The sequence below is a fragment of the Streptopelia decaocto genome (genome assembly GCF_964273445.1).
Source record: "Streptopelia decaocto genome assembly, chromosome: 3".
NCBI lineage: Eukaryota > Metazoa > Chordata > Aves > Columbiformes > Columbidae > Streptopelia > Streptopelia decaocto.
Window position 1 is genome coordinate 33,168,490 of NC_138656.1, and position 25,876 is coordinate 33,194,365.

The 25,876-nt window shown below is 37.5% G+C and overlaps 1 protein-coding gene across 1 annotated transcript in view; it reads right to left on the bottom strand.

Annotated features, from left to right (window-relative positions):
• The window catches only part of ZFAND3 (zinc finger AN1-type containing 3), a 140,126-nt gene that overhangs the window by 99,372 nt on the left and 14,878 nt on the right, over positions 1–25,876 (bottom strand). Inside the window, exons 2-3 of the mRNA XM_082048338.1 lie at positions 5,647–5,687; positions 3,627–3,653 (exon numbers count right to left, since the gene is read on the bottom strand). Coding sequence (XP_081904464.1) covers positions 3,627–3,653; positions 5,647–5,687 — 68 coding nt within the window. The remainder of the gene's footprint in view (positions 1–3,626; positions 3,654–5,646; positions 5,688–25,876) is intronic.

Below are 25,876 nucleotides of genomic sequence, written 5' to 3' on the forward strand. Positions count from 1 at the left end.
AATATTGCCCTGCTCTAACAATCCAAACAGAGCTATTACTCAGATCTTTACATTTTTTAAAGCAGCAGAATAATGCAAAATAAATAAACAAAGTAAAAAAATCTTTGGGGTCAGCAGTGCAAATCAATCTTATAAATAAGTGAAGCCCACGTAAAGTCATTTATCCTTTTTTTTTTTCTTTCTTAATTCCATTTAATGGTGATTGTCTTTCTCAAGCTTAGCACACATCTCACCTTTTCAAGCTTACTAATTATGCTAAGACATAGTCTCCCTAACAGCCTTCCCCTTTTAAAAATTCTTAGAGTAAAAGAAATTAAATGCATGCCAAACAATATCTCTGTTTATATCTGGAATGTTATCGTTCGTTCTTAGTAGGTGCTCTAGAAATTAGAACTATCTTTGTTGCCACTGTAACCAGCTACACAATTTTCCAAAGATTTATTTAGCTTCCAACCTGAATGTGTAATAAAAGTTGAAGGTGAAACCTGACTACTCTCAAGTGCCAGCCAGCGTGCGCTGTTTTTTGTAGTGAGCAGTCCATGTACTTCAAAATACAAAGACAGACATGAACACAGCAACAAATTCCGGCCTAATGAAGCAACAAATTGAGACACCAGCTCCCATTAGGAGCCAACAAAGGGAATACCACACTGAAAAAGAAATATTTTGTGTACAGTTAAAGAAAACTAGTACTAGGTGCTGTTTTCATCTTCTGAAAATGCTTGCTGCTTTTCCAACAAAGTACTAAAACATGTGGATTCACATCAGGAATTACAAGGGTATGGAAAAGCAGCAAGCATAACAGATTTTTAATCATTCATTTAGGAATGAAAAGGGGCTGAACAAAGCATAATTTCTCATTTATTGCAGAACATAATACTGTAAAGATAACAAAATCTGGACTAGCAACATGCAAGACGCACCTGTTGCAAAGGCTTCCAGTAAGGAAGAAGAAAGCTTAACGGAGGATCAAGTTAGCAGCTGATTAACAGCAAAATCTATTTGGGCAGGAACACTGGCTTGCCAGCTCATGCTTACAGTAGGTGTCGTTACTGCCAGACAAGGCAGCTTTCTAAACAGCTTCCATGATTTACAAAGACTGACAGAAGAGGAAATTGTGTTATTCAAGTGACTTTGAGTCACATAAACCCCCCAATTTTGTAAGCTCCAAAAAGTGTGTGATTAGGTACGACAAAATAACAGCCTGCTCAACAAAGCAGAAGGGTTAAGATGCACAAAACAATGAAATAACTCTACACTTGGACATCTGAGTGAGTTCAGGAGATAAAAAGAATAGTGAATAATTTGATACTTCCAGAATCAGATGATATATAGAAGATATTAATATCTACTCCCTTCTCCTCCCCCATTAGATCTTGCAGATTCAGGAGAATAAAAGAGACCATGGAAGTTGCAAAATTTCACAATCTGGCATAGAGCCAAACATAGGTATCAACAACACTTATGTGGTCCCAGCAATACTGATTCCCTGCTTGATGGATTGAGATTAAAAATCTGTAATTTTTGATCATCAGTATACCCATATATTAAAAAATGTGTTTGATTTCAAACTAAAAGTGAAACTCAAGTAAGAGTCAAGGCCCTTAAAACTCAGAGAATTCTTGGGTTATACAGTTAAAGTATTTTCTCAAATTCAGTGATGTTGATTGAGTGTTTCACAGAACAGGAACAGAAACATCCCAGAGCTGGATTAAGAAGAGGGATGGACACCCACCTCTAGAAGTTTCAATTACACTTCCAGACAGAAAGGCTATGAAATTTATTCACAAATCCATGAATACTGTAATCATAATTTCACCTTCTTCCAGTTTTCCAAGTGCATCTCTCCACCAAACCACCCAGTGCTGCACTTACCTTCGGTTTCACATACTATTAAACATGCTGAAATCCAATTCCCCCAGCCCTCTTTCCAATGCGGATTGCATCATAACAGAAATCAAACTTTCTAGACTCACAATCAAATGGATTGAAGGCAGACTGCATTTCTGGGGGGTGATTTAAGTAGAGAATCTAGGTTTACAGTTTTCTGTATTTAAATATTTGTTCTTACTCTGTAATAGTTTGTTCTGTGACTGTTCCCAGAGGTTACAATTAAAATTGAGTTCTTGAGGTACCAGGTGTTGTTTTCATGAACGGTTGCAGGATTCCTGCTTGAAAGAGCCTACTTCGTAAAAGTGGCTTTTCAAAAGTACTCAAATAATGCCCCTACATGAAACTGATATTAAAACTTCCATAAATCTAATGGGAGCAAAGACAGAGTAATAAAGAGCACTTTATGAAAAATTTCACTCATCACTGTCCTGTATTTCAATCATTCAGATTTCACAGTTTACCATATTGAAAGAAGGTTGCAATGTTAGCAAAAGATGTGGTGTCACTAAGGGAGATACTCTGGCCATAAATCATAGGGTTTTTCACTTACCAGCCTATATTCTCATTAAAAAAAACCCCACACTTTATTACATTTGTATTCTGGATGTGCAAGAAGTCCGAAGCAGCTATACCTTAACCATCTGAAAAGCAAATTTATTTGAAGCAATTTAATGTGTAGGACTACACTTGTACTATATTTGGAGACTCTGAGGCATTGATAGCATGTGGTCAGCACTGAATTGGAGACAGAATGTTGTAAAGTACTTTGCTGGAGTACAATTAACTTGAAATGGTTTCAAAGAGGCTCTTGAACATTTCAGAGCCTGCTGCTTCTACAGGGCTTAAATAAAACCAGTCAGGTATTCCTTCTTGGAACAGGCAGCTGGGCTGAAGAGGTAGCAAAGAGGACTGAAGAGGATGGCTAACTTCAAGTTCCTCTCCAGTACTGATCAACCTTTATGTGCAAGCCAAGAACTCGTCTGTTGCAAATGAAGGGCAGATTTGTGGCTGTACAGAAGAGCTTAGTGAACCTCCTAGGTCAACACATCGGGTTCTTCTAGACAAAGGGTTGCTATAGCTGTGCAGTAGCCAGTTTGCTCTTGCCATAGAGAGCTGAACAACCTAATCTCTACAGTAACCTGTGAAAAGTATTCCTGGGTTTACTAAAAAAAAAAAAAGAGAAAAAAAAAAAAGAAAAAAAGTACAAAGCCAAAACAAGGGGGTCCACTCTTCTAAATAAATCTTGTTGCTTTTGCTGTTTGTTTAATCTGAGGACAAATGGGAGTGAAAATTCAGTGAATTTTTCTTGATAATTCATTTAGAAATCAAAAGTATTTGGTCAAACAAGAAGGCAAACTGACAGCCCCCAACCATTGCCCTTTGCTCCATTTCTGTGCTAATTAACCACAGACATCAAACTATGACCATGAATGGGAAGGAGAGGAAGGGCAAAAACGAAGAGGAACTCATGATCATGTATTTACAAATTTGTACATTGTTCAGAAGGTCTGAAAAACCAGTAAAGATAGCAAAGTTCCACGTAATAATTCATATTGCAACGTAAACCCAAAGTTTTCATCTCTTGCTGACTTGCTGCCCTTGTCTCCTGATTTATATAAAAAGATAACGCTCAGGCTTTGCTGCTCTGTGTGCCTGAAATGACTTTAAAAACCAGGGAGACTGGATTCCCTCTGGAAAAAAAAAAAACAAAAACATTTAACAAAGTTACTAACCTTTTTCGTTGTGTGGATTTCTTTTTTCTAAAATAAAAGAGAAAGGAAATGACAGTCAAGAGAAATAATAATTCCCAATTTTCCGTTGCATATAAATCTGCTTCAATACATTTGAATGAGTAACTTGCCACATTAAAAGAGAAACGAGAGGAACATTTTTCACATTGTATCTTTGGAGTGCCCGGAATAATGAAAAACATCTTTCAACACCTTACTTGCCTAAAATCTTTCTCTCTGTGATGGTTAAATTTACTGAAAAAAGAGCATACATCTTTTTATTTCAATACTGTGGCTTGAAACCCAACATAAAAAATAAGCTAAAAATATTTTAGTAACAAAAAAAAAAAGGACTACTTTTGTGGGACTGATAACCTTGAGAGTTTTTGAGTTACTACTCGAATATGACTGCTTATTTCAATGCTACTTGTTGAAGGAATCATAGTTTAAAATCTAAAAAGATAAAGTAAATTTGCCTTTTTCCACAATACTTCGGTTTGTTCCAGCTAACAGTATTTTTTTAAGTTACTCAAACTCTTCAAGTCTTATTTCACTAAAATGAACAGGCTGTAAAGTCCTGAAAATTTCAAAAGACAAGCTTTCCAACTCTAACCCCACAAAAATCACACAAATGTATTTCTACAACAGAAAAATGAACTTGATCAGAGGTAATGAATGGCTTTTCAGAAGAATTAAAGAATAGAAGCTAAGAATTTTCCTTCTTGTCAAAAACAAATGAAATAAATAAAATAAAATGGCAAAAACTAACAGTAAAATCAAAATAGAAGATGCTTTGCTTAATACCTGGACTGCTAGCTGTGAAGTCTGGGTACTATTTTAAACCCAGAATATGAGGGATGGGCCATTTTGATATCTCAGAATCAGAAAATCCACCTTTCTGAGATACGCAAACAGAAGCTGTTTACAGTGCTAATATGAACATAACAGTTCTACCCAGTCAAATCAAAGACCTGGTAGCTTGTTTCTGACAGCGGTCAGTACGGAAAGAGTACAAAGAAAGACTTGCACTATCTTCAACATACTGTTTCCATTGCTTTGGAAAACAGCTAGAGAAATATATGCATCATTTTGCTGAACAGCCTTTGACAATCTTTACTTCCCAGGTGCTTGTTTAAAGAAGTGATGCTGAACCCAAGATCTGAAATCTACAAGTCCTAATTTATTTTTGTAATAAAGCAAACAAACAAACAAAAAAACCCCACCACATCTTTTTGTAGTTTTGTCTATTATTTTTGTAATAGAAACCAATAACCTTAAAAAAAAATTCTGTAAGCTCAATATTAAGGTAATGTTTTGTAGACAAGCCCATGACTGAAAGCTTAAAAAAAAAAATCTGAACTTTTTAACATTGTATCTGTTCCTCCAAGAGAAATAAACAATTCTGAACTGACAGATATTACAACTAAAAATAAGTTTACAATATTAATAATATCAAAAAAATTCAGAAAGGCAAAGCTAGAAAATGCTAACAGAAAAAGGTCAATAGCAATTCCTAACATTTTACACAGCAGAAATTACTTTACAATAAGAAAATAATATGTAGCAATTAAAATTATCCTAACTGAGAAGCTACTTATGACTTCAGGTGGAAGAGCTGCAAGTTAAAAAGAAATGGAGCAAGAGGTTTCCTATACCAACTTTTCATTTTTTATCCATACTGTATTCCAGAGGTTATTACAAAATAAATCCTACAAAATTCCAAATTACAATTAATTCAGAGTTATGCATTTTGAAAGTCACATCATCCGTGTAGGAGCTATGCTGACAGTAGACCTCTGCAGTTCAAGGGTGTTCCAGAGTTCCATAAACTTCAAGAACAAGGTTTCATCAGTATACTTACACAAGAGGTTCTTGACTAGCAAATAAATGAAGCACAAAAGGGAGGAAAATCTGGTTTTATATACACACTGAAGGATAAAACCCATGCACAAATCCTGAAGGAGATGCCAACAATGTGGTTTCAATAATCTAACAAAAACACAAAACCTTTTACTGCACTTACCAGCAAAGCATTTGGAACAGAGATTCATAGTCTTGCTGGACCTGGGGCAAAAATAAAAAAAAATACAGCTAAAAAATTCATTATAACTCTAATCAATACAGGGAAGTTTTTTGGGGAATGAAGCAAGCATACAGAGAAGGTAAGAACTTAAATAGCTAGGAATCAAAGATAAGTGGCTAGAAGTGGCTGAACTAGGAACAGGGACAAGGGGAAGAGACTTCATTTGGCAATATCTTTCCAATTTGAAGAGCTTCCAAAACATGGCTTCCACACATTTACCTCATATTTGAAAATAAGCCTCCTTTACCTTTCAATGTATATGCTATACACTTGTCATTTGGATCTTTCTATTGCAATCTGATAATAACGATAGGCAGGAAGAGTCAATACATTCCACTTGAATATTCGACTCTCCTTGGCAACAGCTTTGCAGCCCTGACAAATCCTGAATACAGTACAGCAAAAGAGAGATTAAAGTATTGCACTTATAAGGACACAGACAGATGTGCTCTTGGAAGTCTAGCTGGAATGGCTTAAGAAGTTATTACCTCAGGCTGTTCATTACTACCCTCAGCTGCATCCAGCAGTAATTTAAAATAACCTGGCTGACTTTGTACTGACATGGACTGGGATGGTTCACATGATCCATTAGTGAGGCTCAACTTTAAGGGCAGTAACCTTCAGCTGAGAGAAAAACAGCTGGAGAATGACAGCAATATCTTAAGCCTCCCAGATGTCTCCAAAGTGTTTGCACAATTATGCCACAACTGTTCACCCTCATACAGAAAGTCAGTAGCTCCCCCCCCCCCCCCCCAAAAAAAAAAAAGGTATAGATGTTTCTAGGGCTACCATGAAACTACCCAAAGCAATATAGTCTGGGAGAGCAAATTTCTCCCGGTTTATGGAAAGTTCTAACATCACAACATCTCTTTTACAAAGTGAGCTGGAGGATATTCTCAGAAGTTCTCCTCATGTTGAACTGTCTTTAGGTAAGAGCAACCCCGTTTCTGTGCCCACTGCCCAATATTTGATTTGTTCAGCATTCCTGAATCAGCTCTGCCATTCTGTATAAGCATTAACACCATCCTGAGCAGGTCTGAAAGTACATATTGATAGGTATGGTCATACCAAAACTGTCCATGCCCTCAAGACTGTTTTGACTCCTCAGGACAGCCTCTAGCTGGAACATGTAATTTAGCCAAATCAATTGCATCTTTATCTTTAGAATATGCATATACAAAAACAACTGCAACTACCAAACCAGTTGTTTTCTATTTCCAGCCAAACACGGATGGAATTTTGAGATGAGATCTGCATCTTACAACATACAAGTTATAAAAATCAAAATTGCTTATTATCTCGAGACAGAAATTCTGTCAATTTTTTCAAAGCAATTATATGACAAATGAACACATCTATCAGAATTATAGAATTCTCCCTCTCCCACATTTGCAAATGGATATTTTGAATGTATGTTACTTTGTTACTACAAAGTAAATCCAGACTTGGTCAATCATATCTTAGTATTAGTCACATCAAAACATTAGAAATGCTTTTCAATTCATGCACATTTGAAAGCTGCTTTACATCACGCTCAAGAATTCTAGAAGATCACAGTTCACTGCAGATATGAGACATAAGCGTTTGCCAGCTATTGCAAGAGCCACAGACACATGAAAGCTAATTTTAAATGCAAACAGCATGTGCACAGGAGAAAAGTTTATTCCCAGGAAAAGAAAAGCAGAACAGCATTTGCAGCCTACAAATACATCATCAAATTGGTATATACCCAAAGATTCAATATCTATGTTGACAGCCGGCACAGATTATCTACCTTCAAAAGAACTGCAATTAAAACCATCATGGTGAGTCAACACCTCCAGCATTAGTGTGCTGCAGTTCAGTACTCACTGCTTATGGGTTAGACCTTCTGGAGCAGCTCAAATGCCAGGCAGGAGCTTCTCTGCAAAGCCATTAAACCCCAGGGGCAGCAAAGAAAAAGAAAGGTAGAGTTCAGATGGTTCATACTGATGACATTGGAACGGGCAATGACAAATGTTTTCAGTGGTATCATCAACCATCTCAGCTGTTAAATATCAATCCAAAGCCTCATGTAATATTTACTTATCAGCACACCAACAATGGAAAACACACACACACAGACACAACACACAGCTCTGTGAAAAAAAGAAAAAATGCTGCCATTTACTCTTAACATACACCCTCCCCCCCCGATTTTCTGAAAGGACAGTGCTATTGGAGCTTGTGAGCTAAGTAACTTCAGTTCGCTGTTACAGTTTCAAGGATCACTTTCTGATCTAAGATTGCTAAATAAGAAGAGAATCTGAACTTTGAGTGGGATTTTTCTGTGTTTTAGTTTCTTTGACACAGTCACATGTCACTACAGATCCATCAACATTAAACTAGAACTAAGAAAATGCCATTTTTTACCAGAGACAGAGTAACAGGTTGATCAACAATCACCCCCTTTCTCAAAGTATAATATTTAATTAAAGCAAGAGCTTTACAAAGAAAATGGATTAAGCAGGTAACGTACATCAAACTTACTAGTTATTTATTATCTGAGAGTCATGTCAATGTCTGTAATGGAAAATGTATGTTTAGCAGCCCCTTGTTACACTGCAAATACCTCCTTTTATTTCTAGAGTTTCCTCTTTACAGCAGGCAAGGGCCGTCTCACCAGAATCCTAAAAATGAGCAAACCTACATATTGTTGTTTTCTCTGTGTAGCAAATCTTGTTAACCACATCACTGTTTTGCATTAAATACTTCCCCCTGACTCCAACATTCACCAGAAACTGATACTGCCAGCCAGAAACACCAAAATATAGAATTTCTTTGCTCCTGATAGCCTTTTCAAATGTATCATATATCTGTAATATCTATTTCCTGAGGCAATTTTATCTGAAACACTCAAAGCTCTAAAGCATCACAGTCCTGGTCATAACACAGCCTCCTTTCCTTCCACTTCATAGGAAGGAGATGGCCACAGTGACCAACTCTACCTAGAGCAGGTGGCTTTTACAGAAAGTAACACATTTCAGATTTCTAGGAACATCACAGTAAACTCATGAGAGTAAAAGTGAATAAGACACAGTAAAGCAAAAATTCAAAGTCAGGCCTGGCCATGAGAATTGCATGTTTTAGACTGCAAGGCTTTAGGCTGACACTCAACATTTCTACACCCTTCTGCTGCAGTAGGCCAGGGATATTTGACATGCTTGTGAATCAGTTATCAAATCACCATGTTTTTTAACCAAACATATTAAGGTAATTCCCAGATTTCCCTTCATAGAAGCCATCTTCACACTTAACAGCACTAATCCAGAATTACCACACTATACATTTTCTGTGTACAATATCCCTAGAAAGCCAGTTTTATACTGGCAATTTACAGTCTCCACTTCTACATAATTTAAGCTGGTATTCAGTAAGACATTCATATTTATGGATAAATCAGATCACATAGAATGGTATTATCTCTGAGGCAGAATATGAAGTTAAACCCTACTTGAAGGTACTTCCATCTGTCAAAAAGAAATAATTTAACTAAAGGGTGACAGAAAATTATTATGTAGATTGGAAACCACAAGGTGAAGCAAGCTCAGAAGGTCAAGTGGCAAAGCAAGTTAAAGGCAGAAGATACTTCAAGCCAGCTGGAAAACCCCAGAGACTACAGAATAATTGCGGGCTACAATTCCCCAGGACTTGGACTGAAAAAAGTCTAAGTATTAAAAGTGCTTCCACTCCCAAAAGAAAAAAAACACTCCCTTAACAACACAGCCGTGAAAGCGGTAACAATGACACACGGACTTTGAAAGAAGAAAAAATTTACAGAAATGTGAAATCCTGGAAGGTAAATGTATACTTCAAGCAACAAACAAATCACATGTATGGATAAAAATAAAACCACGTTTGAGGCTATTCATACCTTCATCCCTTATTTGCACTGTTGTGCCTACAAACCTCCATAGCAAAAGAAACTATTTGAGCCTTCAGACAGTGGCACATGCAGACCACTGTACAGTCTTAACTTCAGCGAGATCAACATCTGCATCTCTGGTTAAAGATGAATAACGCAAAGTGAGAGTCAGGGAGAGGCACTAAGTATCAAAAATAACATACGTTAAATCCTGTGCATTGATATGTAGCTAATTAATAAAACTAAAGAAGAATCTTTTTCAGCCCCTCTGCTTGCTTCCCTGATTCCATTTTCATATGTTACTTCCAGGAAATTCTTGCGAAGGTGTAGCCTTCTCTATTTCACTAAAACCACTGAAAGTTATTTACTCAAATTTCTGATGTATTATACTAATTATTCCTTTTCTTTCTTGCCATCTGGGAGCATACCATTGAGAGACACCATTCAAATCAATGCCTTCACTGGAAGTTTGGTTTTCCTTCCCCCTCTCGTAGTTGATCAGAATAGCCAGAATCTAAACAAGACAAATCTCAATCTGAAGGTTCAAGAACAAATTACATGTGGAAATTTTACACAGTCAAAGAACATTTAAAAGAATTATCCAGAAATTTGCCTGATCTCAGCTTTTCCAATGAAAATAATTTTCTGCCAAGCAATGTATATAGGCACACCTAATAGATACCGAAGCGTTTGTAATAAAACCCTACATTTTCCAGCAGATTGTCAGGCACTTCCTAGCTTCCCCATCCCCATCTTTAAGAGGAAAGAAAAAAAAAAAATCAGAAATGCTAAAAACGAATCCTACTTTGAATCCATGCAGAATGCCAAAGGGCAAATTCTCCGCTTTGTCTATATTAGGTCTCCTACACTTTTTAAGGTAACAGTGAACTGGCATTATTAATGCAAATGCCCACCAATAGCAAGAATCATGCAGCCACACCAGAGTAAAAGTAAATAATGATTTAGCATAGGTGTGTACTTTCAATGCTTGAAAAACAACAACAGAATAATAGCCTTTCTTTAAAATAATTTTTGCTTGGTTGTCTTTTGAGGATAGAAGAATAAGGAATTTGGAAGAAAATAATAATGCTTTCATATAGCGTGCATGTATTTGCTATTTAATTTTAAAGATATTTAAACCACATATGCTAATTAAGTATGATTGCAAAATCCCAGATTCCGCATTTTTATTGGGAATGAGGTTTTCGAGCATTTCTAGTAATGATTCTTTATGATTCAGAAGTTCCTATGACTTGCTAGTAAGAAAACATTTCTGCTTCAGTGGCACTATAATTGCATTGGTGATTAAATGCATCATGCTAAATGCTTCTTGGTCCCCTTCCAGTATAGCAATTAGAGTGGGATCAAAGTGTCACTACAGTACAAATGTATCTTAGCCCCTGAATGATGCCTGTCCAATATTGTCAGGGGCCGTATGTTTGAGAAATGTTAACATAATATGAATCGTCATTAATTAGTTAAAACTACAAAGAAGCCTCCACCCTATACATTCAGTACATACTGTTTCATGTATTTGGCAACTTAGGACAACTATACGCATGTTAAATCAATGCATTTATACTACTGTAGTAAATGGCCTGTCACCATTTCCATTATAAAGCAATTTTCAAAGGTTTATAACTCTGCTGAAGAATTCACTCTGAGCTGAATCCTGGCACACAGCAAAAGCAAAACCATAGCCCACATATGTTTACTTTTATCCAACCAGACTAGAAGGATTATTTATCATTAAAAGAAAATTGATTCAGTTCTGCACTTCCCTTACACTTTTCATCATTCGCTTCGAGCATATAATACTTCACCTTGTATGGGAAGGAGGTTAATTACATTGTGTTAATAAGACCCTCAATCCTCCTTTGAAAGTTCTGTATATCCCATACACCGGCTTCTGAAGAAAGCCATTTTACCTTCTTAAATCAGAAGTCACCTCATTGATTTCATAGATGCTGTATATTTGATATTTATAGTTCCTCCTTAATTTATGATCTTGCTAATGAGATACAGGCAAGGTTTTTTGGACAGTTTAAACAATTATTCATATTTTTAGACTGATGTAGCTGGGTTTTTCTTCAAGAATGATGTATGCCAAATTCTTTTCAAATAAACGAGCAGAAATGGAGCATGTCAAATGCAGGTGGACCTACAGAGAACCTGGCAACCAGAAACATTCACGTACACTCAGAAACAGATTTTTAAGTGAAATAAAGTCTGAAATTAAATATCCCACAAATATAGTCAATGTCCTCTACTTCATCAGCTGTTCTAAACCCATATGCTCAGTGATAAGAATTCTAATTCAATCAGAAAAGCACTATCAATAGAATTTTATTATTATCACTACTACTACTGCAAGGTTTTTTGCTTGGAAAATGAGTTATCCTGCTTTTGGACTCCTCATTTTCATCGCAAACAATTTAAGTGTTGCTTATCATTTCAAGATTTGCTGAAAATTATGCTTCAGTTAGTGAGTCACACGTTCGTGAGGACCTCATCATTCTGACCTCAATTTGAAATGAAATGGCAGGTAAACTTTATGCACAGCATGGTGTACTAGTGCAATGCCCTTCTGGCAGCTTTCCACACTCAAAAAATATGCTGATGCATCCCAATGAAGTAATTGTACCCTGATTTATTATTTTTTCAATAGCTAGACTGAAGCATTCTTTTAACACTCTATGGCTGAAGCACTTTTTGGTTTTTAAATATACAAAGACACTGAAGTACTTTGTTGACAATAAGGCCAGAGAAGAGCACAAATAAATAAGAGGGGAAAATGACAAAAATATACAGCAACAAAGTAGCTCCTTACTCTTACAAAACATATCATGGGCTCTGACAAAAAAAGCACTGATAGAGTTTCAATGTAAAGCCTTTTCCAACAATTCATACAATAAACTGCAAAGAATCCAATGCATTTAAACTCGGTAAGACAGGTTGTAAGAACTTAGATCAGATTCAATTGGGCTTTCAGCTGAGCTCAGAGTTGCTGCCCTCCAGTCAAAGCTAAATGCTTCATATTCCCATAACTACATGTCTCTACGCTTTCTTAAAAAAAAAAAAATCTCAGCAGCAAAATCCTCCCACCAAACATTCCTCTGCAAGTCTTCACATCTTTTTCACAAAGATGTGTAGCCTATTGTTTAAAGGACAGTAAAAAGATTGAAATACTAAGTATTAACAGAGTCTAAGAGGCCTTTAACAGAAAAGTAGGAATAAAATTTGAAAATTCCAACCTACCCACCTTCCATCAATTCCTCAAGGAGATTCTCCCCCTCTACTCCACTCTCCTGAGACCCCACCTGGAGTTCTGCATTCAGCTCTGGTCTCCCCAACATAAGAAGAACATGCGCCTGTTGGAACAAGCCCAGAGGAGGCCACGAAGATGGTCAGAGGGCTGGAGCACCTCTCCCATGAAGACAGGCTAAGAGAGTTGGGGTTGTTTGGCCTGGAGAAGAGAAGGCTCCAGGGAGACCTTAGAGCAGCCTGCCAGTGCCTAAAGGGGACCTACAAGAAAGCTGGAGAGGGACTTTTTACAAGGGAATAGTGATAGAACATGGGTTAATGGCTTTAAACTGGAAGAGGGTAGACTTAGACTAGATATAAGGAAGAAATTACTCACCATGAGGGTGGGGAGGTGCTGGAACAGGCCACCCAGAGAAACTGTGGATGCCCCATCCCTGGAAGTGTTCAAGGCCAGATTGGATTGGGCTTTGAGCAACCTGGTCTAGTGGAAGGTGCCCCTGCCCATGGCAGGGGGGGTGGAACTAGATGAGCTTTAAGATCCCTTCCAACCCAAACTATTCTGTGATCCTATGATAATTATTTATGTGCATTGCAGGCAATAACTAACATTGCCCTATGAAAACACCATCTTCTTAGATTTACAATATGAAATTGTACCAACTTTATCATTTTTTTCAGATCAGACACTCCAATACTCTGCTGATAAGCAGCATTTAAGCCTATTCCATTTATGTTACTCCTTTTACCACAGGATCACCAATATCTACTAAATAGTAGAACATTTGTAGAAAAAAGAACCTGGAAGAAACCTCAAGGAAGTATCCATTTTGCCCCTGACTTAAAAGCACAGCTAGTTATATATTGAACCTGCCCAGGAAACCCGTTCCAATACTTCCTGACCTGAACAACTAGATGTAGCTTAGAAAATAGGAAAACTTTTAATTCTTGTGTAATTTAAGCCCAGTTTGTCTCTTCTCTAAGCAAAAGCATAGAGAAGCATTTTTATTTTTTAAATGAAAGTCATTTTTCTCTGGCAAAAAAATACTTTTAAAATGCCTGGTATGGCCTGGAATGGTTAGAATTTTTTAATGACACACGCGCACACACACAAAAAAAAAAATCTTGCAAAGTATTTCAGATACCTTGTCTGCTGTATGTATGTGAAAGTACTGTGTTCTCTCAAAAGCCAGCAGAATATCAAAATTATAAACTCCTTCATTCTAGAGATCTATTTTTAATGTATAACAAGTCAAGGAAAAAGAACTTTAAAGTGTTGACCATCCCCAACTATGGAAAGATAAAGCACTTAAAGGTGTACTGTATGCAAAAGATGTGACAGGAGGAGTCAGAACCCCAAGAATTACATCGAGTATTCATTTCTATGAGTTAAAGCACAGAAAGCCAGGTTCAGAAATAAAGGAGCCAAAATGAAGAAGGAGTGTCCCTTGGACAAAGGAAGAAAGCATCACACTTGCAGGACTGGTGAGGAGCTTCGTCCTGTTCAGTAATGCACAGGTTGTCCAGCAGGACACCTCGCTTGTCTAGACCTCCCCAAGGCACCCCAAAAAGCAGCAACAGAACAGCATACTTTCATAAATGAGTTTTACAGTTCTTTGCAATCCTTGCTTATTGAACCCATCTGGAATTGTAGAATTGTTGTGCTTCTTGAAAAGCAGTTGAAGAATTTTGACAAGATGCCTGCAATCCTATCTTATTCCACTGTTCATGAACACACATCTAAAAGAAGATACCAGCACCTAAGTTAGCAGGCATTTTTTCTTCTCCCCATTTAAAGCAGGCTTCAGTAAAGTCTTCAAAAGGTTGGCTGGAGCCTCACTACAGAAAACACACTTTCTTCCATCCCAGTCTGTCTTGTACCCAGTTGTACAATCAGGAAGCAATAGCGCTCTTACTTCCATCAGTGCTGCCTCTACACCTGACTACACACAGTCATTTTGAGTTCCCAGGTGGGAAATCCATAGAACAGGATCAGCCTACAAATATAAGTACTTCAGCTGCTCCTTCAGGAATTTGAAGTTAATCTTATCAAGGATATGTCTACACTAGGAGCAACCTGCCAGTTAACTATTTAAACAAAATACCCCTAAAAGCAGATCGTCTTATGCTGGTAGAAAGCATTTCAGCTCTGCTGGTACAAAGGAAAAAAAAAAAAAAAAAAAAAAAAAAAAGAGAGAGAGAGAAAAAAGAAAGAAAAAACAGAAAAAGTCACTTTTAGAAGTGAAATAAACCATGGCTAACTCATAATATTCAGTGCAAAAAACACTAAGTTCCTTTCTGGCAGAATTCTGGCAGCTGTTTTTCACTGATCCAGTACTATCCCGCTGGTAGCAGAAGTAGTTTGAATGCTTATCTTAATCACCCAGAAATTTAGGTCAACAGACTAATAGCTCTCAGGTAGACATCTGTATGAGATTTTGCATCTCTCAAGTAATGAGCAGAGACTCTCAGCCTCAAAAAACATCCCACAATAAAGAAACAGAATGCCACTCACTTGCTATATTGCAGCAATGTTATAAAGTGATATTTACAGTAATATGTTACACAAATGTTGGCCCAAAAGAACACTTGGGATATTTAAACTTGAGATCTCATGTGTAGCTTCTGGTTTTCCTGCCACAAAGGCAGAGTTCAGCGTAATTCCAAGGAACATAGCATTTCTAACCTGCATTAAACTGCTTATAAACAATTCCTTCAAGATGTTTGAAGGATGTTGATTTGGAAAAACCTAAATAAATCAGGTAAAATTTACAAAGAGTTCAAGGAACAAACCAATAAAAACATAAATGTTTGCCAACACTACTTAAAAAAAGCAAACAAGCCCTCAAAAAAAAAAACCTACCACCAAAAAAACCACAAACACTGTAAGCAAGAGTTAGGCTAATGACAAACAGAAACATACAAAAAGAAAGACATTAACCTGAAGCTAGAGGAAGGTGGGATTTTTTTTTTTCCCCATAAATGTGCATCTAGGCACAAACACAAGTAAATACAAAAGAAGCCATATACTAAGCATCCTCAGTTCAGTGAAAGATGACTTATGATGTTGTTACCTACAGCTCCATTTATAGTTTATATCAAAGCAGCATCTTCTTTTCAGAGAAATGTTTGGTGTAAAGCTGCTTTCTCAGGACGTTCTAAGACACAATAGATGCTGGCCAAGAAAACTGCCTTCAGCCCTCAGACCCGTCACTTGTTGTGAACAACATATGCTCTATAAACAATCCCAAATCATCCCATTAAAAGACAAATGCCAAAGTTGGGGAAGGGGGGAACCCAAAATCTGCACAGTTAAGTCAAGAAACCCAGAATGAAATGGAAGTGCTTGAAAGGCCAGATACCAGAGGGAACATTGCAAAACATGTAAGTTTTGAAGCCTTTACACTAGGGAGCATCCAGCATCATGACACTTGTTTCTCTTCCTTCTACCCCTGAGAAGAATCTCTGCCTCCCCTATCAGTTGTAATCCATACACAACATCGTCTTCATAATACCCAAACGATATTTTTCTTTAGGGTGCTGGGGTGTTTTTTTGTTGTTGGGTTGGGGTTTTTTAAGCCATTATCAAAGCATTAAGCATACAAATTATATTTTAATGTCTGAATACCTCGACCACCTCCTACATTTTCAATGTGATTTCTGAAATCTGAACTTGACTCGAGGCACACTGGCCAACTACATTTTCTTTCCAAGTAAAGGATGCTAGAAAGTTAACGACTCAATAATGTGGTGGAGTTCAGCAACTGGACTGCACATCTACGTGCCACTTCCCTCAAATCCTATGACTCATGTGCACACAAGGAACAGCTGCCTCACCTCTGCACTTTATCCTGATACATTATTTCAAAACTCTTCTCAATTTTCCTTTTAACAGAAAAATGCTTCAAACACATTTAACTGGGCTAAACAGCTACACATTAAAGTACAGCACCACTGTTATAAACATTCTGACCCCAAATCACTTCAGCCAGCATCCAGAATTTATGTGGCGTAAAATAAAAAACACCTTTAAAATAATGAAATGCTCCATGGTGTCAATGTGTTGCTTTTTCAAGCATTCTGAATGCAGATGCCTGAACTTCAAGAGCAAATACAATAGAAGTATTAGTATTCAAGATCTTCAGGAAGAAGCAGCACCTTAAATGTTCTACCTCAATTCTGGAGGCAGGGTTGGGGGGGGGGCAGGGAGAGACAGGGGGAATCTGGTTTTTAAATCTGTTTTTCAAAAAACAGATTTAAAACCTGCCCATCTCTGATCTAACAGCAAATACTAAGTTATTATCTTCAATCTTCTCATTAAGTACTGTTAGCTCACAGGTCTAGCTATTTGTGTTTCTGAAACTGTAACAATACAATTTAGTTCAAATACAGAACAACTAAGCATCAGTGAAGCTGCTTCAAAACAGGATGAGGAGCATCCTATGCGCTCTTTTAGTGGAGAGTATTCTGGTCTTCGGCACCTGAACTCAACTGAATAAAAGTGGCATATTGCCAGTCTATTAATTTCTTCCACAGCAAAAACCAAAAGTCTTGAAAATAAGTACCTGATAAAAGAACAACTTTCTGTAATGAGAAAGTTGACCATATGTATGTCTATTGACCTGGATACAGAAAAAAAAAAAAAAAAATCATTAGCAAAATCTAACCCAGTCCACCAATATTTGGCAATTACTAAGATCACAGAATCACAGAATCGACTGGGTTGGAAAAGACCTCAGAGATCATCGAGTCCAACCCTTGGTCCAACTCTAGTCCGTTTATTAGATCATGGCACTAAGTGCCATGTCCAATCTCAGTTTAAAAACCTCCAGGGACGGCGAGTCCACCACCTCCCTGGGCAGGCCATTCCAGTGCCTGACCACTCTCTCTGTAAAGAATTTCTTTCTAATATCCAGCCTAAATTTCCCCTGGCAGAGTTTAAGCCCATGCCCCCTTGTCCTATTGCTAACTGCCTGGGAGAAGAGACCAATCCCCACCTGGCTATAACTTCCCTTCAGGTAGTTCTAGAGAGTGATGAGGTCACCTCTAAGCCTCCTCTTCTCTAGACTAAACAACCCCAGCTCCCTCAGCCTCTCCCCATAGGTCTCGTGTTCAAGTCCCTTCACCAGTCTTGTTGCTCTTCTCTGGACTCGCTCCAGCACTTCAATGTCTTTCCTGAACTGAGGGGCCCAGAACTGAACAAAATACTCCAGGTGTGGCCTCACCAATGCAGAGTACAGGGGAAGGATCACTTCCCTTGTCCTGCTGACCACGCTATTTTTGATACAGGACAGGATACCATTGGCCTTCTTGGCCACCCGGGCACACTGATGGCTCATGTTGAGCTTCCTGTCAATTAGTACCCCCAGGTCCCTTTCTGTCTGACTGCTCTCCAGCCACTCTGCGCCCAGCCTGTAGCGCTGCAGGGGGTTGTTGTGACCAAAGTGCAGCACCCGGCACTTGGCCTTATTGAACTTCATCCCATTGGAATCAGCCCATTTTTCCAGTCTGTCCAGATCCCTCTGCAGAGCCCTCCTGCCTTCCAGCAGGTCGACACTCCCTCCCAACTTGGTGTCATCAGCAAATTTGCTGATGATGGTCTCAATCCCTTCATCTAAATCGTCAATAAAGATGTTAAATAGGACTGGACCCAACACTGACCCCTGGGGAACACCACTAGTGACTGGCCGCCAGCTAGATGCAGCCCCATTCACCAGCACTCTCTGGGCCCGGCCCTCCAGCCAGTTCTTAACCCAACGTAGAGTACACTTGTCCAAGCCATGGGCTACCAGCTTTTGCAGGAGTATATTATGGGAGACAGTGTCAAAGGCCTTGCTGAAGTCCAGATAGACCACATCCACGGCTTTCCCCTCATCCACCAGGTGAGTTACCTGATCATAAAAGGAGATCAGGTTGGTCAGACAGGACCTGCCTCTCCTAAACCCATGCTGGCTGGGTCTGATCCCTTGTCCATCCTGAAGGTGCTGTGTGATTCCATTCAGGATGATCTGCTCCATAACCCTGCCAGGCAATGAGGTCAGGCTGACAGGCCTGTAGTTGCCAATGTGATGAGGAGCAGGGGGGCCGTGTAATAAATTACAAAAAATTCTTAAAAGCCAAAATGAAATATAGAATAGTATATCTAAACACTCTGGTTTTGCTTTTAACATCTTCATCACAACAATTGGAAGGATTTTGTTCTCAGTCTAAACTTGACTAAATTGAGGCAAGACAAATTCCATTCTACCAGCTGAAGTATAAGGGACTAAAAATAAACCATCACAAGGCTACTTATTCTGCTACCATGCCAGATTACATAGCTCTCAAATTATTTACTAACACAGGAGATGATACAAACTAATGTATTAGGTCATGATTAACACCAGAATACACACTTTTGCATTCCAGTTTTAGCTGTTATCTTCTAATCAGAGCATAGGAAAGCAAAGTTGTAGTTTTTAATGTCCACACTTTATAAGACTGAAGATCTGAAATTTTCACCTGCACTTATCTCACAGGCTTAAAGGACTCACTATTTGAAAATAATTTTAACTCACACTCATCACTGTAAAAGTTTCTATGCTGCTACTATAATCCGTGACAAGGAACAAACCACTGTACATAATTCCTTATGCCATCAGTCAGTACTGCTCCCAATCTACTACAAACATATTTTAATCACTTACCCACAGGTGTACTTCCAGCTACCACCCATTAAACCTGGAGATCCCCAGAGTTTGTTAAATTAGAACAAGAAGCATGAATATTAAACCCTTTGCTTATTTACTTGATTATCAGCTGAAAAGGCAGTCAGATCTACAACAATATTCTCTAATCAAAACTCAAATCTTAATTTTCTTGAAAGTATTAGGGTGCTTAAAAGCAAAAGAAATAACGCAGGTGTTGTTGTATGTACTCAACTAGCTGTATTCAACTATAGCCAACTTCTATCTTTTAGAAGTAAATCTTAAGCATTCCTAAAATCACTTATTTTCTTGAGAGAATTTATCATATGAACTAGGTATGGGTTAAAATGAAAGAGTTTCCAAGAAAGACCAGCTGTGTCTCAAAGTGTTCTTCACTAATACAGGATGTTACTTAATAGTAAATATTCCACCTGTCTTGAGCACATTCTATGAAGAACTGGCAAATCGCTCCACTGTCTAATTGACCTTCTCAGAGAAAGGAGCCTGAACTCCAAATCTCAGTTTAGTTTTTGGCTTAAAAAGCCCGCAGAACACTTTTAAAAAAAAAATAAATAAACAAGCAAACAAATAAATAAATAAAAAATCAGACATGGCAATACAAAAAAGGCAAAGGGAGTCAGGGACAGACTGCACATGTGTGCCCACTTCCCCTTGGCCCTCACACAAAGCTGAAGTCAAAATACTATAATGACAGTTTATTGAGTAAAAACTCTGATGACCCTATATGCTTTCAAATATATCATAGGCATAAGCACCTCAGGGGTTGTACCCATGACCCCTAAGGTGGTGAGGCACCACAGAGAAGTACCTGCACAGGACAGACGTCAGCATAGCACCGTTCTGCTGTGTTACAATATCTGTGCTCTGCAGGTCTCTGCCAGTTTGCACTGAACATTTATAATTCTCTAGGGACTCTAACATCTGTGAAACACTTTTATAACTCAAACTATCAGCACACAAGGGTTCCTGCTGTTGTAAACACTGAATCAGCTGAACTACTAGAAACACTAGTGAGAATTTACTGCATAAAGGAAATGTATTGCAGAAACAGATTAACACACTTCAGTACCAACGGATGAGTCACAGCAGGACTTGCACCAAGTTAGATCAGCCCTCAGCTCTGTAAAATCCAAGTTACATCACAGCCCGCTTACATTTGTATTGCAAGGCTGCAGCAAATGCCGTCTGCAGTGGGCACATGGTAATCCAGCCTGCAAATAAATCTATAGGGAACAAAAACCACTCACAAAAATCGGACAGTACTATTAAGAGCCTATCACCAGCACACAGAAACCAAATACATTAATTGATGTGGTGGTCTTGTAAGTTATTGATAGAAGGGGAAACGCTGAATACTATATTAAGAGGAACAGGATAAATCTTGTAACTTATTACAGGATTCAGAATCACATATGCAAAATAACCCAGAAAATTTCTCTAGTAAATAAAAGAAAATATGAGTAACCAACACAAAAATGTTTATATTTGCCTCCTTTTTATACTACATTATGAGAGTTTTGGGCTATTTTTTTCTTGCTTCTCTTTTCAGTGTACGAACTAACAAATCAGAAGGTGGGAGAATGAACACATTGGGAAGTATTAAAAAAAAAAAAATCCAGGAAACCAAACATGAATACTTCATCTATTTAAAAAGTATAAGAGAGGCATTCACAAAATGGTTGAGCAATGCTAAAGTGAACAATACCATATATTCCAACTCACTTCAGCTCCCTCACTAAAGGTTTATAAGAGTTCCCATGTCTGCTCTTCAGACTTTATTAAATTCAACAGGAGTGAAGAAACGGTTTGACAGTCCCAACAGCTCTACTGATAAAACAAATTTCAAAGCCTTTAGGTGTCTCCATATAGGTTAAAACAATGGGGTGAGGGGAGGCAAAAGAGACACTTTCTTTCGGCAGTACTTTTTTAAAAACCTAAGTGAAGACCTCAGACTTCAACCAGCTGAAGCTTCAGACATCGGGATTAAATTTTTCTCAAAATGTAATTTGTGGGTCATCTGAGAATTAGAATTATCAGAGTTGATAAACACTGATAAAGCTTTTAATTTTTTATGCATCACACAAGAAATGACCAAATTTTGCTTCCCTATATCCTAAAGTTTAAAAAAAGGTAAGACAGCTTCTTAGCTAAAGACAACTATACAGCTTAAATGTTTGAGGTAATAAGAAAGTACTAAGGCCCATGGTTTCAGTATAAGTGATATATTTAAAATATACATACATTTATAGAATATAAGAATATTGTTAATATCATCAACTTCCGGCTTGTGAAACCTGCTCTCTGGAAACCCTAAATTGACCAGAAATGGTACAAGAGACAACATGCTTTAATGGTCAAGCTCCTGCAGTCAGCTCTAGTTTTAGTAACATAAGAGTACAAAATAATATGAAGACATATTGCTTAATAGTCATCTTCTCTGGACAACTTTCTAGGTATACTTAAGAACCACATGGTTCTTTAAACCCTCATATTTGAAACAAAAAGCCTTTACATCATAAAAGAAGTTCTTCCTGGGACTGGGTGGGGGGTGGAACCACACACGATCTCCCACCTCCCCCAAGAATTTCACACTATGGTTTCCTACTAGTTGCAAACCAGTGACCAACATTTTCCTAAAGCTTCAAGACACATACACAATTCTAGCTTGCATTTAACTAATTAATCTATCATAGTTTACTCAGAAGCTACAGCAATGCAGCCAGTGTTGTTAGCGGTTTCAGAGGAACAAAGGTTATATTCATTTTTGTATTTTTGCTACTGTACAAGAGAACCATAGCTACACTACAGCAGCTTTCATTTTTCCTTTATAACACTTAAACTAAAACTGGTCACACAATACAGTCAAGGTTTGTTTCTGCAATACACTGTGAACATTTGATCCCAGAGCACACAAGAAGGTCCAGAAGCCTCCTCAAGAATAGTGATGGAACGGTGCAAAGGGGAAAAAAAGGAAGGTTTTGAATGATCTGACTCTTTCCTCTCAGTTGCCAATGGGACAGATTGTCATATCTGTCTTTCCTTGTACTGCTTTCTGTTCCTAAAAGGTAAGTATCTTATTTCAAGTAATCAGTTTTAGTTGGAACAAAAATGTACTACAGGTTTGGTTTTTGTTTTTTTTTTTTAAATATAGCACCCATGAATTGGACTAACCAGGTGAATACCCTGGTCTTCGCTCTTAAATGAAGTTTCCCTGATGTACAAAACAATGCTCTTTATTTATCAGGCCCAAATGTTTTGAAAATTTTTATCATTATATAGCTGAAGGTCAGTGATTGTAGCTGTATTTCTGGTATTTATGGTATATAATGTGAAAAAAGTTGTAATATTTTATAGAAGTGTCTCAAATAATTCAAAAGTTGGTTAGGGGAAAGCAGAACACCTCTAAAAACATTAGCCTTCTCTATAAAAGCTATTTTGTATGAAAGCTTTACATTGTATTGATAAGGCATTTAACTATGAAAACAGAATTTGTGTGGATGGCATAATATGTTTTCTTCATTACTGACATCTTCCAAGCTACTGAGGCTTTTGAGGTGGTATCGTATGCAGCATCACACGTTGGAATGTGAGAGCCTACAGCTTGTCTGGACTGAGAGACTATTTCTTACCCAGTGCAGCCATTCACATCTCACTGAAACTCAAGAGGCTTTTTTGGGTGCGTGTAGCAATTGTTTATTATGGCAAAGACTGGTGGTGAAAGTAAAAATATCCCAAATTACTCTTAAGTTCATAGCATTGCATGTTAAACATCCATACTAATAACAGCTATTGCCCTTTTCGCTTTGCCCTTCCCCCTCTCCTCCAAATTTAACAGGAAATTATATGAATTTGAGAATCTACCGATTCAGGACACCTGAACTTAGGTTATATTTTAAACACCTTTGTTTCCATCACATCATCTAAATTGTTCCCCTTACCCTGGTCAATGTGTTCAGTAATCCTGTCTTGTTCCCTACTTCAAGCAATTTACTTGATTGCCCTGTTTGGGGAAATCCTCCTGCTCCCAGGCCCCCGGTGTGCTGCCAACATCTGCCTTCTAAGGCACAGGGAAAGGGGAGAAGGACAGCAGAAATTTTCCATTAGATACTTAAACATATTGCACAATGAGGCTGCAGAGAAACTTGTACAGGAATCAAAATGCAACAGGAGAAGAGACCTACTCAATTTAGGATTTTCAATTTTTTCCCCCCGAACTTGTAGACAATTTTGTGGGCTCTAAACTTACTCATGCATCTGGATCTTTTACAGAGAAAAATAACGAATACCTGAAGTGATTTCCAACTCAAAACTGTTTGAAAATAGGTCAAATGACACAAAAATCAGGTATACTGCTACAGTGCCTGTCAAAGAAATAATCATAAATGGAATGAACATAATGCTGAAAATGTATTTTTCCCAGAACAGTTTGTCAGCAGAAATGATAATAAATTACTGTGGAGTGATGCATCTTACTAATGGGGAAAATATCTTTTTTTTTTTTTTTTAAATACACAAGATCATTTCTGCTAGTAATTAAAAACAATTAAAAAGAGTAACCAGTAAGAAGTCAAAAAAAACCAAAACGGCCTTATGACATTAAATAATTATTGTACATCTACTATGAAAATAATTACACTCCTGTCCACATCCATAGAAAAGCATTTCATATTGATATTTAAAACACTAGTAAGTCATGATGTATTTATGTCTCATTTTCACATGTGCAAGCTATGGACAGAGCTATGGTTATTCTATTCTATAGCATTCCTTCATTTGAATGTTCTGAAATTTTACTAAAAGACTGAATACAAACTACAGATTAAATATACAACAGTTTTTGCTCTGTTATTCTGCCAGTTGGGGAAACATTAGAATGTAAAATTGTATCATTTATTCCAACATGTAACTCATTCTAAGTTGTTGAAAACTGATGCAGTATTAAAAATATACACACAAGTAATTTAAATGCTTTGAAATCTTTTCTTATACTTGGACTTTCAGTGAAGGACACTTGATTAAAAGAACTATGTTTGCCTTGTTTCCCAGGAAAGATAAAGTTATTTTTTGTTTTAACCTCATTGTGTTACTTTCAGGGCTTCTCTAACTAGCCCTCCCAGTAAATAAATCAAAACTCAACTTTCACAAGGAGAAAAAATACGTTAGACCTATGTTACATGATCAGAATTCAGGTGGGTTTCTTTCAGTCTTAAGCTTTTCAATATTTGAAACGGTGCACAAAGGCTGAACAATCTCAACGAGAGAAACCTTTGAAGCTGAAAACTGTAATACTCTCTAGGTTGAAAGTGTCCATTGATTCATGATCTCAATCAATGTAACTTGTTTCATTTTCATGCTTCAGTATGTAGAATCAACTTTTAATTATTTTTTTCACAAATCTCTTTCAGCTGTATGCATTCCAGTATCATCCTCACTCCTCTTAATGCCATATGAGAGGCAAAATAAAGCCCGAGTCCTTTCTTACTGTTTGTCCCCGAAAGCTGCGAGTTTCATAGTACCCACCCACTGCAACAAAAACCTGTTCTGCACTTCCACTGAAATTTGGTTCAAATGACTACCTAGGGCTTGTACTGTGTATGAGCAACCCTGCCTTCTGCTCTCACCCAGGCACCATGCAAATTCTGCTCCCGTAAGGAGCAAGTGACATACCCAGTGGAGAGCTTTCGGCATTCCCCATACACACCTTCCATTCATAAATCTCCCTTTATGTCTGCAATAAGATTGAAAACCAAGTTATTTGTTATCTCCTATGCACTTTCCCCAACTTTATAACTACACTTCTGTAGCTGAACTCATTTGCACTTCTACTAGCCTCAGTATTTCCTGGTCCATGTTGCATCACACTTCTCTTTTACCCAATTACTTGGAGAAGCAATTCCATTTTAGGATTTTGAACTATTCTAGTGCAGAGCATTTGATTTATTAACGGTTGACAATTTCACATTATGTCAACTTGATAAATTATTTTTCCAGTTTAGGGAGCTTTTTGTGTCCCTAAAGTACAAACAAATATTTTCATATGATTGCTGTTCCAAATTCAGGTTTAGTAAAATCAAAGTTTTAATGAAAAATGTATCTAGCTTATATTTCAGTCTCTCTGTTGCAGATCTGCAAAGCAGGGCGCACACAGCTACCACTTACAAATAACAACAAATCATGTAAATCTCAAGAAACAAGTAGAAGGATTTTATTTAAAAAAACAAAACAACAACAAAACAACTGACCAATTTTATAAACTCAGCAATGCAGCAATACAAGAAAAGAGTTACACAATAATCTGCCAAAACATAAATAAAACCTG